The sequence below is a fragment of the Schistocerca cancellata genome, chromosome 2 (assembly GCF_023864275.1).
Source record: "Schistocerca cancellata isolate TAMUIC-IGC-003103 chromosome 2, iqSchCanc2.1, whole genome shotgun sequence".
In the NCBI taxonomy this organism is placed as follows: domain Eukaryota; kingdom Metazoa; phylum Arthropoda; class Insecta; order Orthoptera; family Acrididae; genus Schistocerca; species Schistocerca cancellata.
Window position 1 is genome coordinate 300,548,002 of NC_064627.1, and position 16,791 is coordinate 300,564,792.

General features: G+C 36.1%; 1 protein-coding gene across 2 annotated transcripts in view; it reads right to left on the reverse strand.

The window, feature by feature from the left end:
* LOC126161673 (beta-galactoside alpha-2,6-sialyltransferase 2) overlaps positions 1-16,791 on the reverse strand; it is an 82,304-nt gene that overhangs the window by 18,762 nt on the left and 46,751 nt on the right. For both annotated transcript variants that reach the window (XM_049917677.1, XM_049917676.1), the window contains exon 2: positions 7,270-7,469. In XM_049917677.1, the coding sequence (XP_049773634.1) occupies positions 7,270-7,469 (200 nt within the window). The remainder of the gene's footprint in view (positions 1-7,269; positions 7,470-16,791) is intronic.

Consider the following 16,791-nt stretch of genomic DNA (forward strand, 5'->3'; position numbering starts at 1 on the left):
TCCAAAATTGAAAATGCTAAAAGAAGAACACCATAAAGCAGGACAACTTTGTTACTTAAGTATTTCATTTTGACAATAGCTTTTTGTTCTTAAATACTGTAAGTTGGATCAATGTTTAACCCTTAGCTATGCTGCAGTGTGTTCTTGCATAGTGGTGCAATTAGCGATGGAAGCAACAGGTATGTGCACTACACTTGAGATTGTCACAAAGCAATTTTGTCTGCAAGTGGAAAAAGTCTCTGAAAATTTCTTTGGATCTCTTTTCCACTGTCAATAACTTTGAAGAGCTCACTAACTGCAGGTAAGTTGTTATAAATAAGTTTCATCCACAGACCATTCTGTATAAAAGTTAAATTTCCTTCAGGCATTGGAGAGTGAAATAAGTTATTTCCATAGATTATAAGGGTAAGTTTGTGACTACACACATACCTGCAGAAACAAGTGTGACAATTTAAAATATAGATAACAAGTCTCATTAATGAAATTAGTGATATCTGTGAATGGTTTAGTAAAAAAAGACAAAATATTTTTCACTTTTTAACTTCATTTCTAAAAATAATACACAGTTGCTCATAATATAGTATTAAATACATCACAACATTTTTTTGTTTCTCATACCACTGGAACATGTCTAATAGTTTGCACTACTTACCTTGCTTAAAATATATAGTGTTAAATGCAAGTGTTGTGACCTGCCCCTTTTTTCCCTCCCTCTCACAGTTCCACTGAACAGATGGGTAAATAAGAGTGTAGAAGTTTTATTTAATTACTTTTCTTAATGTAGTTTACCATTATTCTTCATTTTTATTTTGTTTCAATCAGGTTAGGTGTACAATCATTTGTATTTTAAGAAAGTTAGAGGAATAAGTCTCACCAATTTGCCAGACTTTGTGACATGTTTTTCTGTGTATTGATGAAACAAAAATCATAAAACTGAGCAAATCTGTAACAAAGTTATAACTGTGTGCCATAAAGAAACACTACGTCAGCCCATCTTATGTTATGGATAAATTTAACCCTATTCTCCATGTCTTAGACTTCATGTCACAATTTTGTCCTGAGTTAGGTGGTAACTTTGTGATAACTAATATTCTATATTCTGAATACCCCATCATCATAGTCATTTGTTGCACATAAACAGGCCATTTAGGGTAGAAGACAAAAATATACAAATACTTAAACACAAAATATAACAAAATAATCATCCAGTCCATCAATCATAATTAAACAGAATTGTAACGTCATAAAAATTGATTATATATGTTTGCCCATTTACTTCTGTCTCAGGCATCTTCAATCCTGGCTGTTGGATCTGTTTCTTTCAGGGTCACTAGAGTTCTGTCTTTCCACCTTGCCCACAGATGATCCGTTGGACATCTACCAGTTGGCTGATGTACTACTTCTTTGTTAGGGAGAGTATCAACTTCTGCTCAGAGAACATGTCTTCTCAAATGTGCTCTCAAAAGCATGGATCCACTCTTCTGTTGCCTGTGTACTTGCACATCTCACAACCAAACACTATAACCAGTTGCACTAATTACATGTATCTTGCTTTCCTGGGATACAATGCATGACGTATGTAGGTGGTTTAAACTGTAGTACACTCAGGTCACATTTATTGTCCTTTGTTGAATTTCTTTCTCTGTTCCATTTATATTTGACAACATTGACACTGGTACTTGAATGTTTTGACTCTCGAAATTGTGACTGTCTATACTGGTGGTGTCCTTATCATTTTGTCAACTAGAAACTACCATATATTTTCCTTTCTCACCATTGACCAGTATCCCTAGTTTGCTTGCTTCTAGCGTAAATCAAGATGTATCTGCTGCCATCTTATCCAGAGTTTCACCTACCTTCACTACATCATCTGCAACTGCAAGGATAATCTCTCTTCCAATCATTTCCATAATCCTGTTACAGCCAACTGCACACCACCATTTCCAGTGCAAAGTTGAACAGGACTGATGACAGAGTGTCACCCTTCTCAGCCCATTCTTAACTGCGAACGGTGCTGACAACTGATTTGTGAAATGTACTAGTCAACTTGATCAGTTGTAACAAGCTGCAATCATCCTAAAATACTTCATTGGTATACTGAACTCCCATGTTATCTTTTGGAGGGGTGGCCTATTAATGCTTTCATATGCCTGCTGGTAGTCAATGAATATAAGGTGTAAGTCTTTATTGAATTCATAAAACTTCTCTATCATTTGTCTCAGTGTGAATACCTCATTCACATAAAAACTTATTGTCACCAAAATTAAAGGATGCAGGCTATAAAATTATATATATAGAGTACACATTTGTATAAGATTATGTTATAAAAAGTGCTCATTCAAGGCATCACAAAGTTGCCAGTTTATGGTATATTTCTACCTTCATAAGATATAACTCATTATGTAGTGCATTATATAATTCACAGATCCTCCAAAATAAACATTAAACCATTAAGATAAGGTGGAGTTTACAACTAAATTAAAGAACTTTCTGTTGCAAGGCTCCATCTTCTTCAATAAAGAGTAACTTCACAGAAACTGTTTAAATCATTGGTTTAGTTTATTTCATGATTAATGTCAGCACTAAAATACAGCAATATGTCATACTATAAAAATAAAGGGTTTTAGAGCAGGAGGAAGTGTCTTCCAAAACACTTTGACACACTATGAACTGATAGGCTAAAAAAACTGAAGAAACTTACACTGCGAGTGTTGGTAACCCTAAGTCATTTTATTGTATTGCTCTTAAATAAAATGTACATCTTACACTTCTCTCCACATCCCAGAGATTGCTTGGCATTGTGTCCACATAACACAATTATTTTAATATAATGTAAACTAATACTTTCATCTGGAAAGAGCTGAAGAAGAAAAGGAGTTGGGAAGTAATTATTCAGTGTTAAGCTTGAGGACCATTCTACAATATCTTCTCTCCCCTTTATCTCTGAAAGTATGTACTACTGTTTCACAAACCTGGGGTTTATATTTACAAATATTTTCTTTTGGCCAAGATAAAGTTTCCTTCTAACAGGAAGATGTCAGTCCTACTTCTGAAGCATGTCATTAGCAACACTTAGTACACAAATATACAATTATATACCATTTTAAATTACACCACTCATGACTATGATCATGAAACACTTAAAGTCTTAATGAAGAAATGGTGCATTTATGCAATGAAAGAACTGTTTGGGTTACACTTCATTTCTCTACATCAATTGTTATAATGTGTTTCATCAGACTGTCATCACTATCTCCTGCTGCAAATTTTTTCTTAACAATTTCAAGATTTCTTGTTTTGCTTATTTTTATGATAGAACCTAATGATGATAGTCTTCTCAATAGATTATGCAATCCAGACAGTTCTTTCACTGTATTCTTGGTAGTATGACAGAACATCATTATGGCAACAATCTATCCCTTCACCCTCATTTTGAAAATAAAAATAATACCATTCTTGTGAAAATACTGTGAACAAATGCACAACAATGCACACGACATCATCATTATGCTATTGATCCACACCTCAGATTATTTTGGTGTCACACACATTTCTGGAAGAGAGATATGTATCCCTACTTCTACTTTACCAACAAATGATACTCACAAAGTATAAAACAATGTAATAATTAACATTTAAAAGAGTACTACTGTTGTGAATGTTTTTGGTATACATTTACATGTGGTGAGTAATCTGGAGTAACGACTTGTGTCTTCGAAGTGGGATGATGATCACATAAACTACATAAGTGGCTGTATCCGCAGGGCCATTTGTATATCCTCCAAGAATCGAGACACATTGGCCCTGATGCAACAGCAATAGATGACAAAATGGAAAGCAAATAAACTGAGCCAAAGAACTTGAAATGTGTATACATTCTATTGTTTATTTCAATCTGTAATCTTGGCATTTACACTGCAATAGAGAGTTAAGGAACTACTGTATTATTCCATGTAAAGAAATGTTTAATATGAAGAGTTGCTGTATTTGAGAGCAAGAAAATATGGCTCACAGATCTGGGAAGTGTCATATTTATGTGCACTGTTGGATATTGTGCTAAATCCATAGCTTCCAGCATTTACTGCCAAATCTGAGGACAAAGTCTGAGCCTTATCCCTGGTCATGATTAAAAGTGAGCTTACATCATAATCAGGAGTCACCACTCATGAGAAATGTCAAGTTCTATAACACTAATCATGAATATAAGGAATATTACACTATGACTTTGATTGTCAGCCTGTGTGCACAGTGTTGTAGTGTTCAGTGTAGAAGCTTGCTTTCTTGACTTTGTAGAATATTTTAATTAGTGTTGATCACAGTCTAAAAGATGCAAGGACTTGTTTTTATATTTTGTTTCGCTTCTTTGTCATTTATATGTTCTAATAGTGAGCATTATGCTGACAACAGCATCACAGTGTAGTTTGACCTCTTGCTGCTGGAAGGAGATGAGTATATACTCATTAACATGTCATGTTATCTCAGCACTGCCACTTTACCAGAGATCCCAGAGATTTGCATCACTTGCATTAACATATTTTACAGGAAATAAATTCCTTATCATGAACCTCAAATTTACAGTGTGTTTGCATAGTTCCTCTTCCAAGATACTCTAGGACCAGTAAAAATATCAATTAAGGAAAACAGACAAAATAAGTTAACTTTCTGGCACATTCAACTTTAAACTCAATGTAATGGACACATTGTTCATCTTAGATATTTGAGAATCTGTCTAATATGTGATTAAACAATGTCCAGTGCTTTTCAACATTTTTCTGTGCATAATGTCTCATAAGTATCTACAATAGTCTAAACAGAGGTATACACGTTTACAAAGTAGGAGAGACTATGGTTATTATCTGGAAAGGCACAACACAAAAAGTGTAGACCACAGCTCCTCTTATGTGGGGATCAAATTTTATAACAAACTTCTAAAAAATTTAAAACTCAAGTGGAAACGGCTTTGAAATAGCCTTGAAGGAGTTTCTTATCAATAATTTTTTTCAAAGTATTAATGAATTCCTTTTAGAGAATGAGAATACTTCCATTTATACAAATAGTATTTATATGTAGCATTAATCAGGTTATGTAATTATTTCTTTTATTTTTATTGTTCGTAATAGTTGCCACAATGTTATGACAGGAAGTGTAAAATATGCCCACAATCTAAAACAAACCCTTATATTTTTCTATGGAGAACAAATAAAAATATTTGGCACCTCTAATTAATTGATAAAGAATTAAAGAGATTAAAACAATATATTAAACAAGTGATCAGTTCACAAAATAAACAATTCATTCATGCAGTCACAAGTCGTGTTCTGTAAATCCCAGAGTTGATGTTTTAAATATTACTTGTGTGGATAATAAATATATATTTATCAGTGAGATATGGAAGCAACTAAGTGGCCTTAATTGAAAAAATAATCTTTTTTTTTAACCTTTTTTAAACTCATATTCTGTAAATACCATCATGTAGCAGAACCATGTGGAATATTGGATTATTCGAAGTATATGGTAACAAAAAAAGGTGCTTAGCTAAAATGCATGCATTAAAAGAAGCAGTAAAGCCTCTTATGTGAAAAATGCTGCTTCTCCCCCATTACAAAAAGTATCTGCTATTGCTTGCTAAACAAATCTGAGAGTTATTGGACAGAGATGTGCAATCATACATCATTTGCTGATGCTTGCAGTGGAATGGTTTTCTGAAATAAACTGACTCATACTAAAAGTAGGTGCCAATACTGTGGGCACTGCATTTCTTTACCATTATCTGGTATTTACATAGCAATTGAAGTCAAACTATACTCTACCAATCGTCATTCAACTTTTTATGCATTATTTTGATATTCTTATGAAAATATCAGTGCAAACACTAATGAGCATAGTATTATTGTACCCTTCTTTGCAAGAGCTAATGAAGTAAAACTAAGAAACTACTTTTATCCCTTGAGATGACTGTATACTTTTTAATAACTTGGCAACAAAAAGAGTTACAAATATCAATCACACCACAAAACTTTTCTTGTTCCAAGCATTAGTCAAAAACTTTGATTTAACATTTTTAACAGTCTATGATACATTAAGTCTGTTTATGAAACATGAAATACACTTTGGAAGCCTACGTCAGCTGTTTAAGAGGGTACTGCTGGGCTATATTTGTGTTATTGTCATTTTGTTCTAAACAGTTGTTAATTCATAATACCTGCCCCTGAATGTCATGCAACTCCCTTATATTTTACATGCTTCATACATTGTATTAAGTTCTCCACAAATAGCAGTATATTATTACATAGTGACACTTGTACTTATCATTCAACATTGGCATTGAAATATTTTCACTATATTATTTATCATGATGGAAAAGTTCCATTAATAACATAATTTTATATGTCAACAAGCATAAAAAGAATAGCATGATGCACACAATTAACTCTAGAACATTATGCATAATTTCAGTAAATTATCATTGATCAATAGTCTTCCTTTATTTTCCCTAGCATTTATCCTGTCAAGTATGGGGTCCACTTTTATATGGCAAATTTTATTTTATTATTTAACTGTGTAGCTGGATGCTTCTACTGATGCCAATAGTTGTCAAGGAACCTAAGGGAAAGAAGTTGTGTGGAGCACCTGCCTGTGAATCATGTACCTTTGTTAAGTGCATTGTCATATTTAAACTGCTTGCATATAATATTCTCTGATGCGGAAGTTAGAGTCCAGCCCAACAATTGCCTAAATGAGCATGGGAGACAGCCTATAACACAATCATGCTGTCACTAAATCAGCCGACAGTTGTTAATCTGCCATGTGGATTCAGTGTGGGTCTGGCACATCTCCCTATCTCACAAGCCAGTGCACTGCATGTTGTGCCATATGAGCAGATACTAATCAACAGTACATTAAGAATAGCTAACAGTTCAGCATCATCAGGTATTCGTAGTAGACCACATGATTTCAAATCCTTTCATCCAAGGTATCAGAGATGTCAGCAATCACTGATTGAGTAGCATATGGGAACATGTTCATCCAATGAACAATAAGTAGCAGGATTTACTATGAGTATCATATACTGCTATACAAACAAGGAGACAATGCGAGAAAGTTGATTTTCCTCTTAAACCACTGAGCAAAATTTATCTGATAAATTAAGACTGTGGGTATGTTCAATGTTTCTCCAAGTGTAAATATTACTTTCATTATTATTATTATTATTATTATTATTATTATTATATTAGAAGTGACACCAGTAAAATTAAGGAACAAGCTTACCTCTTCAAGAGATGATGAGTAATTACTTGGATCCCAAGCAAGGAGAGAGATACCTTGATAAAGTGCTGATGTAAGGAAATTGAATTCAGGTTTTGATACAACCTGTGAATTAAGAATGCGCAGAGTTGTCTTTGATCCAACATCAGATTCATAACCTTCTGTTGGTGCATGGTTGAACCTCAGAACAACATCATGTGTATCTAAATCATATAAAGTCAAATGTCAGTATGGTATTCATGTAACAATTTAAGTCTGCACAGAAAAAAAACAAATGAAGCAAAATAATAATGCATGCCAGAACTAACGTTATTCATTATTACAAAGCACAAAGCAATTTGTGTTCAGAAACTGCAAATACATGTCTTTGGATCATTGCTTTTCTGATTTGCAGAATTGCATTTGCTGACTGTAAACCTCTGAAAATAAAACTATCTGGATATATTACTCAGTGAGCAGAGAACCATAGTGTAGGCATACAAAATTTATTTCAGACGAAGACATGATTGCACTAAGTGTGCTCCCTTGAGTAAAATCGGCTTGTTCAGAGACAGACTGGGAGCATGTTGTCAACTCAATACACAAATATTTACTCTGCAAGGAAGAATTTCAGCACAATTGTAAGATGACCACAAGTATCTTAGTTATGAAGCTGTAATTTGATGCTGTAAGCTTTAACATTATCATAAAACAAGGAGGGTCATGTTATCAAGCAATACTGATACTTCTTAAACCTACATAGAAAGCATCTGGAGATGGCTGACCACCTTTTTGAAAGTCTCATCTATCCAACTCCTGAAGGAAAAAAAACATGCTATCTACATGTTAATGGGAATTCTCCATGAATTTATAAAAAGGGGATTATTATTATCTTTCTCCATATTCATGGATACTTTCCTTCAACCCAAATATGGAAAAGATGAAAGAGGAAAAGTTTTGATTTGTTGCATAAGTGGCACAAGTACAAAAAGTCATAATGCACTGGCAGAAAAATGCTCCCATCAGAGCACAGAAGAGGCAGATATGATCATATTAACAAAAATATTCTGACTGAAAAGTGGGATACCAGCTGCATCATTCTACCTTCCTCAGCACCTTTAAACATGTTCACAAACATATTCATGCTCTTTCTAACATGTAACTCACCTCTCACTCCCACAATCTGCCATAAATCTACACAGATACTCCACAAGCCAATGCACGGTGAGCAGCAGAAGGTACCCAGTCATTTCCTCCCCTGTTCCACTTGCAAATAGAGCAAGGGAATTTCTTGTATGTTAACGTCATCATCGTTCTGCAAATGTACATTGATGGTAGTAGAATCGTTTGGTCATCAGCTTCAAGTGTTGGTTCTCTAAATTTTCTCAATAGTGTTTCTCAAAAAGAATGTTGCCTCCCCTCCAGATATTCCCATTTGAGTTCCCAAAGCATTTCCATAACACATATGTGTTGTTTGAATCTACCATTATCAAATCTAACTTGCTGCCTCTGAATTGCTTAAATATCTTCCTTCAATCCAGCCTGGTACAGATCCCAAACACTCACACAGTACTCAAGAACAGATCGCATCAGTGTCCTATATGCAGTCTCCTTTACAGGTGAACCACTCTTTCCTAAAATTCTCTCAATAAACCAAAGCTGACCATTTGCCTTCCCTACCATAGTTCTCACTTGCTTGTTCCTTGCAATGTTACCCCCAGATATTCAAATGACTGACTGTGTCAAGCAGGACACTAGTAATACTGTATCCAAACATTACAGGTTGATCTTCCTACTCATCCACATTAACTCACATTTTTCCTTCCCATTGCTGGTGTCTCTTCTCACTGTCTCTGTCTCTCTCTTCCTTGTAGCCATTGTCACTGACTCTTTCTCTCATTATCATTGGCTCACACCAAGTTCCACTTTCTCTTTCTCTTTATTCTTCTCCCACTGGCACTCTCTCTGTCACTCTTCTCTCAATGTCTACTATGTTCCATTGCGACTGTATGCCTCTCTTTCTCTCACACTGCCATTGTCTCCTTCGCTCTTTTTATGCCACAACCACTGTCTACCATCTTCCAGTATTTGTTAGTTTTCTGCCTCTTTCTTACTGCCACATTTTCCTTCTTTCTCAGAAAAAAAAATGTGAATATGTTTACATGCCAATATTTTTGTGAAAATTTGACAGGTGTTGAGGAAGGTAGAATGTGGCAGCTGGTACTTCACTTTTCAGTCCGAGGTTTTTAATAAAGAGGAGCATGTTCACCTGTTTAATGCTCCTCTTCTTTCTGCTGGTTCCCTTCTTTTCCCTGCCACAGCAAGGCATGACACTCATATGAAAAGAAGTTTATAGGCTAGCAAAATTTTGGTAGTTTACTTATGTGGAACAGTAATAACACAAAACTAATTTTACACCTCAAATTGGAGTTCATGAGCACAAAAATGTTTCTTGTGCTTTAGTTTCCAGAACCCTTCTGATGATAATGGAGACACTTTACAACATGTTTCTCCATTGTATGTCACTACATTTTCACTTCACACTGCAGCTTAAGTGCATATTTTATGTGCACAAGTAGGGTAACTTCAAACCTCTGTATCTCGGTAATGGATAAAGATCTAGAATATATTCAGAGCTGTTTGAGACTGGAATCTTAGGAATATATCGTAAAAATTACAGCAATTTGCTGCACACAGTGATCTCAGAATCCACAATTGGGTTTTGGTCTGCTGCTGATGGCATAAAAAAGGTGAAAAATGCATTTTTTGGTGGTTTTCTCAAGAACTGCCCATAAGTTTATGCAAATGTATCATTCATTCATTCATTCATTTGGGTATAACCATCAGTTTAATTAAATCACACGTTTATCAAGGGTATACCAGTCATCAGTCAACCTATTTAATGTACACCTATTACAGAGCCTGAGACATTAAGAACCTCATCTCTAACTGAGGACACATATCATTTAAATGAGTAACAAGAAACACACTTTTGCACAGCCATTGTGTCATCATTCTTATCTGATAACCAGGCTGTTAGTGCCTCCTCTGAAGATCATACACTGCAAACAGATCATCTGCTGCACAATACACTCAAAATAAATGACAATGGAACCTCTAAAACCAAAAACAAAGTTGAGGCCTTTAAGGGAAAGGTAATTATAAGATAAAAATATGTTCAGTTGCCACCTGTATCAAAAATATCAAACTTTAATTACAAAGGCCACAATATCACATATGAATGCAACTAAGACATCCTGAGAAAGTTATCCATTCTCAGGGATGTGCAGCACAATATGTAGATCATTGGCAAAAACCTATGGCACAGAGACCCAGACAAAATTCTGCAAGACAGTGAAAGTCCCAACCCTTTTGTACAACAGTGAAATATGGAGCCTGAAGGCTAATGGCAAGAGTCAAATTCAAGCCACAGAAATAAAGTTATCGAGAAGAATCAAAGGTTGTAGCGAATGGATCACATCCACACAGAAGACGCCAGATGAGAACTGGTAATCCTTCCAACGTCAGGATACAGGTTGGCTGGCAGCTTTTCTAGGAGCTCTTTGCAGTGTGGGGGAGTAGGCATGTATGTGAAAAATGGCATCCCAGTTGAGTCAACTGATGTTTCAAAGTACTGCACTGAAAAGGTGTTTGAATGTTGTGCAGGTGTGGTTAAATTTAATGGAGCTAAACTTCTAACCATTGTTATTTATAGATCCCCAGATGCCAATTTCACAACATTTTTGCTAAAGCTAGAGGAGGTTCTTGGTTCACTTTATAGGAAATACAAAAAGTTAGTTATATGTGGTGACTCAGTGATTGTGCAAGGAAAAGGATGCTGGTAGACCTCCTTAACTCATATAATCTTATGCAAACCATATTCTTTCCAACGAGAGTGCAAGGGAACAGTAGAACAACCATAGACAACATTTTTGTTCATTCCTCATTACTAGAAGGGCATTCTGCTAGCAAAAAGGTGAATGGCCTTTCAGATCATGATGCACAAATTTTAACTCTAAAAGATTTTTGTGCTGCAACACATGTTAAATATAGTTATCAACTGTGTAGGAAAGCTGATCCAGTTGCTGTAGAGACCTTTGTAAACCTTATCAAGGAACAAGAGTGGCAAGATGTTTATAGTGCTGATACAGTAGACGATAAATATAATACTTTTCTCAAGACTTTTCTCATGCTCTTTGAAAGTTGCTTTCTGTTATAACATTCAAAACAGGGTACTAGCACAAACAGGCAGCCTGGGTGGCTGACTAGAGGGATAAGAATATCCTGTAGAACAAAGTGGGAGTTATATCAAAATCTAAATGCAGCAGCCCATTACAGACAGTATTGTAAGGTGCTTAAAAAAGTTATTAGGAAGGCAAAAAGTATGTGGTATGCAGATAGAATAGCTAAGTCTCAGGATAAAATTAAAAAAGAAAATTTTTAAAAAATGTCGTAAAGGAAGTGGCTGGTCTGCAGAGACAGGTCGAGGATATAGAATCAGTGTGTAGTGGGAATGTCCGTGTTCCTGATAAGTCGCATATATGTACAGTATTTAATAATCAAGTTCCGAATATAGCAGGTGAACTAAATAGAAACCTAGTCCCAACAGGGAATCATGTAGCGCTCGTAGAAAAAAGTGTTCTGAGACTGTTACATGAAATGTTCCTCCATGACACTGACAAGAAGGAGATTGAGTTAATAATTAAATCACTAAAGACCAAGAACTCTCATGGATATGACGGGCTATCTAGCAGAATACTGAAGTATTATTCTGTGTATGTTAGCCCAGTACTTAGCCATATCTGTAACTTTTCCTTTAGGAGTTGTCGGTTTCCTGACCGATTAAAATACTCTGTAGTGAAGCCACTTTGTAAAAAGGGAGACAGGGATAATGTTGACAACTTTAGACCTATTTCCATGCCATTGGTGTCTGCTAAAGTTATCGAGAAGATTGTATATACAAGGTTATTGGAGCATTTAAATTCACATAATTTGCTGTCAAATGAACAGTTTGGTTTTAGAAATGGGTTAACAACTGAAAATGCTATATTCTCTTTTCTCTGTGAGGTTTTGGATGGATTAAATAAAAGGTTGCGAACGCTAGGTGTTTTCTTTGATTTAACGAAGGCTTTTGACTGTGTTGACCACAAAATATTACTGCAGAAGTTGGACCATTACGGAGTAAGGGGAGTAGCTTACAATTGGTTCGCCTCTTACTTTAAGAACAGAAAGCAGAAGGTAATTCTCCGCAATATCGAGAGTGGTAGTGATGTTCAGTCGCAATAGGGCACTGTTAAGTGGGGCGTTCCCCAAGGGTCGGTGCTGGGGCCACTGCTGTTTCTTATTTATATAGATGATATGCCTTCTAGTATTACAGGTGATTCAAAAATATTTCTGTTTGCTGATGACACCAGCTTGGTAGTGAAGGATCTTGTGTGTAATAATGAAACAGTATCAAATAATGTAGTTCATGAAATAAGTTCGTGGCTTGTGGAAAACAATTTGATGCTAAATCACAGTAAGACTCAGTCTTTACAGTTTCTAACTCACAATTCAACAAGAACTGATATTTTGATCAGACAGAATGGGCACATTATAAGCGAGACGGAACAGTTCAAGTTCCTAGGCGTTCGGATAGATAGTAAGCTGTTGTGGAAAGCCCATGCCCACGATCTTGTTCAGAAACTAAATGCTGCTTTATTTACCGTTAGAACAGTATCTGAAATAAGTGACAGTTAAACATGAAAAGTAGTCTACTTCGCATATTTTCATACGTTTATGTCATATGGTATTATTTTTTGGGGTAATTCTTCTGATTCAAAAAGGGTATTTTTGGCTCAGAAACGGGCTGTTCGAGCTATATGTGGTGTAAGTTCGAGAACCTCTTGTCGACCCCTATTCAATAGTCTGGGAATTCTGACATTGCCCTCACAATATATATTTTCTTTAATGTTGTTTGTTGTTAGCAATATTAGCCTATTCCCAAGAGTTAGCAGCTTTCACTCAGGCAGAAATCAAATCTGTAGGTGGAATGCACTTCCTTGACTCTTGTGCAGAAAGGAGTGCAGTATTCTGCCGCATCCATTTTCAATAAGCTACCACAAGAACTCAAAAATCTTAGCAGTAGCCCAAAGGCTTTTAAGTCTAAACTGAAGAGTTTCCTCATGGCTCACTCCTTCTATTCTGTCGAGGAGCTCCTGGAAGAGCTAAAAAATTAAGCAAATTCCAGTGTAGCATTGTTGATTTTCTTTATTTAAACTTACGACTTGTCGCCTGATATGTTTTTTATATTTCATTTTATCTGTTTCTACTATCATTTTATAATTTCATGTATTGACTTGTTCCATGACCATTGAGACTTCTCCTTAATGTGGTCCCACGAAACAATAAATAAATAAATAAACAAAATCAGAAAATTGAAGGATGTAGCCAAAAATGGCTCAGCCATATGCTTTGAATGGACAATGAGCAGCAAGCAAAAAAGTGTGTTGAATACTGACTGACAGGCCAAATATGCTAAGGAATACCAACAAAGAGGTGGACTGATAGACTGGAACAGTCCAATAGGTCGAATCATGATGTAGATGATGATGTAAAACTTGTATGGGCTTCCATTCTAGTGACTACCTTCCCATATGGTTACCACAAACAACAGAGCCTGAAACTTATGCATAAGCAGTACAGAAAATATGGCAGTTTTCCCGAATGCTCTGTATCTGGTGATATGCCTCAATCACCCAGAAGAGAAAAAATATGTTTCCTGACTGAACTGACAGACAGAATGATACTTATGACAGAGGACCTGCCAAATTTATTTAAACCCTAAAGGGACAACACCTAAATGCTTTGCCTTCAATAGACCCCCCCCCCCCCCAAAGTGAAGAGCTTACAATTAAACTGCAATAGCAGCACTTTGGTTGGAGTAGAACTATGTAGACTTCTGAATGAAGTACAGGCACATATAATCTATCTCCAAGAGCCATAAATGCATGGTGAAAAACTTCTACGCTTTCCGTAAATCTCACAATTACTGTGACCTAAAATACCAAGCCTGGGCTTGTAATAGTGAAGAAAATTACACAGTCACAAAAATAATACAACCATATTCTGAACATGTATCCAACCTGAAATTATGCATGGATGAGAATCTTGAATCATCACATCCATGTAGGCACAGTACTATTATGACATACGGCCTTTTTCTGATCAAATAAGAGATATAGCACAGTTTTACAGTTTTCTAGGGACAAAAGACTTACTTACTGACATCAGTGCATGGTCAAAGCTCTAACATGTAGACAGAACAGACAATAGCAGACAAATCATAGTTTACACAATAAATGAATGCCAGCTCTTTGATCTAAACAAAGCAGGACAAACACCTACATTCTGCAGCAATGTAGGAGGAACGAGCAGTAGTGACATCTCACTAGCAAATGTAAAGTCCATAATATACCCCAACAAATGATAAGTACTAGAAAATAGAAACAGTGTCTTCTTTCAAATGAAGCTGGCTGGCAAAAATTTGCACTGAAACAGAAACTCCATTGGTTCACTGAGGCAACAAACTAAGGAAAGATACTAGTGAAAAAATGAAACATTACCAAAAAGTGAAAACATCACAAGATAGGGAAATAACACTAGAACTACACAGTGATGCAACACAAACAATTGAAAACAAACTACACAAACTAGACAGGATCACTGGAACAAGTTTGTCAAAACTCAGCTACAAAACAATATATGGGGGAATCATTCAAACTTCAAACAGCTAAGGTAAAGATGCAGACACTACTGTCAACTCTTAGCCACAAAGAGGTCACTATTACAGGGGGCTGGAAATGTTCAGCAGTGCACCTGCTGAACAAGTTTCTCCCTGATGATGAAAAAATCAATAGCTAGTAACATCACACAAACTTACAAAGAAAAATCGATGATACCTGCACAAATAGCCCTATTGCTGTCCCATTTGCCCAAGGAGAGCTAGTGTTAGCAGTTAAAAAATTAAAGAATAAGAAGACTCCCAGTCCAAATGGCATACACTCAGAAATATTCAAAAATACAATTGCACATATCATTTCTACAGCTACCAAATGACACACTGCTGCAATGTAGGGTCCCTGCCATATGGAAAGAAAACTGTGAAGATAGTAATCAGCGAAAATCAGGGGATTGGCACCCAACAGACCCAAAAACTTATACGCCCATCTGCCTCTTGAACACTTCAGCTAAAGTACAGGAGAGATTCCTGTGTAAATGACTACAGTCACACAGAAGAATCTTCAGTCTTAGTCCACATCAGTATAGTTTTAAACCCAAACACTCAGTAGACAATGCAGTTAATCGCATACTGGAAATAATACAGGACATACCAGAAAAATACGCAGCAACAAAAGCAATAGACATAGCCAGCACCTTCAACAATCTCTGGTGATCTGCCTTGTTCGCAAGGCTACAAGAGATGCAGACACCAACGGTCGTATACAATAGCTTACTTGACTACTGCAAAGGTAGGGTGACTCAATGGTAAGCAGGAATTCAAAAGGTTATCAAGAAAACAACTGAAAAATGTCCACAAGTCTCAATCTGTAGGCCAGTTTTCTAGGCTATTGCCATGAAGTCACTCCTAAATAATCTGGATGAAGATGCTTGGGTCAAGGGCAAAGGTATGGCAAAGGTATAACAGCCTACACTGACAAATTCCTAGCAGTAATAACTGTGAACTCCAGAGCACAGCTTGAAAGCATGCTTACACAACTCCTTGTAAAAATAACTGATGAATGCAGCCATAATAATCTCACAAGTGTGGCAAACAAACAGTATATTTACTAGTCAAAGGGGAACTGCAGAGAAAACCCACCATTAGACTAAACAACACTAGCATACAGAGAAAAATAACGAAAAATAACAAGATACCTAGGTACAAACCATGACGAATGACTGATGTTCAATGAGCACATAAGACTTACCATTCAAAAAGGTGGCAAGACTAATGCACAAACTTGCCACACTAAACTCAACTCACCACAGACTACCATTGTAGACAATATGAATATATCATACAGCCCTCTTTGAGGCTATTTATGTGCTTCACAGCAAGTGTCTGGTCACATCAATTGACACAACCAACAAAACTATTGTGAGGTGTGGACAAAGAAGTGCATTTCTCAGAATGTCAGGGGCATTTGGCACCATGCCTTTGGAAGCCCTATGCATTTTTCTTGCAACATGCCCCATTTACATAACCATTAGACAGAAAGTAGCAGCATACTGGCTCAAAAGGGGAAGACTGGACATGGTACATGAGATAACAGGAAAGCATGTTACAGAAAAGTGCCAATTAAATCTTTGGAAGATTGAGACATGGCAAAAAGAATGGGGAAAAAGTTGAGGCTCAGACATGTTGACCCAAGTTGTGGTATAGTACAAAAATAACACTACAATGCAAAAAAAAAAAAAAAAACTCACACACACACACACACACACACACACACACACACACAGAGGACAGAAATTGAAGACATAGGGAAAGCTTCAACAGACACA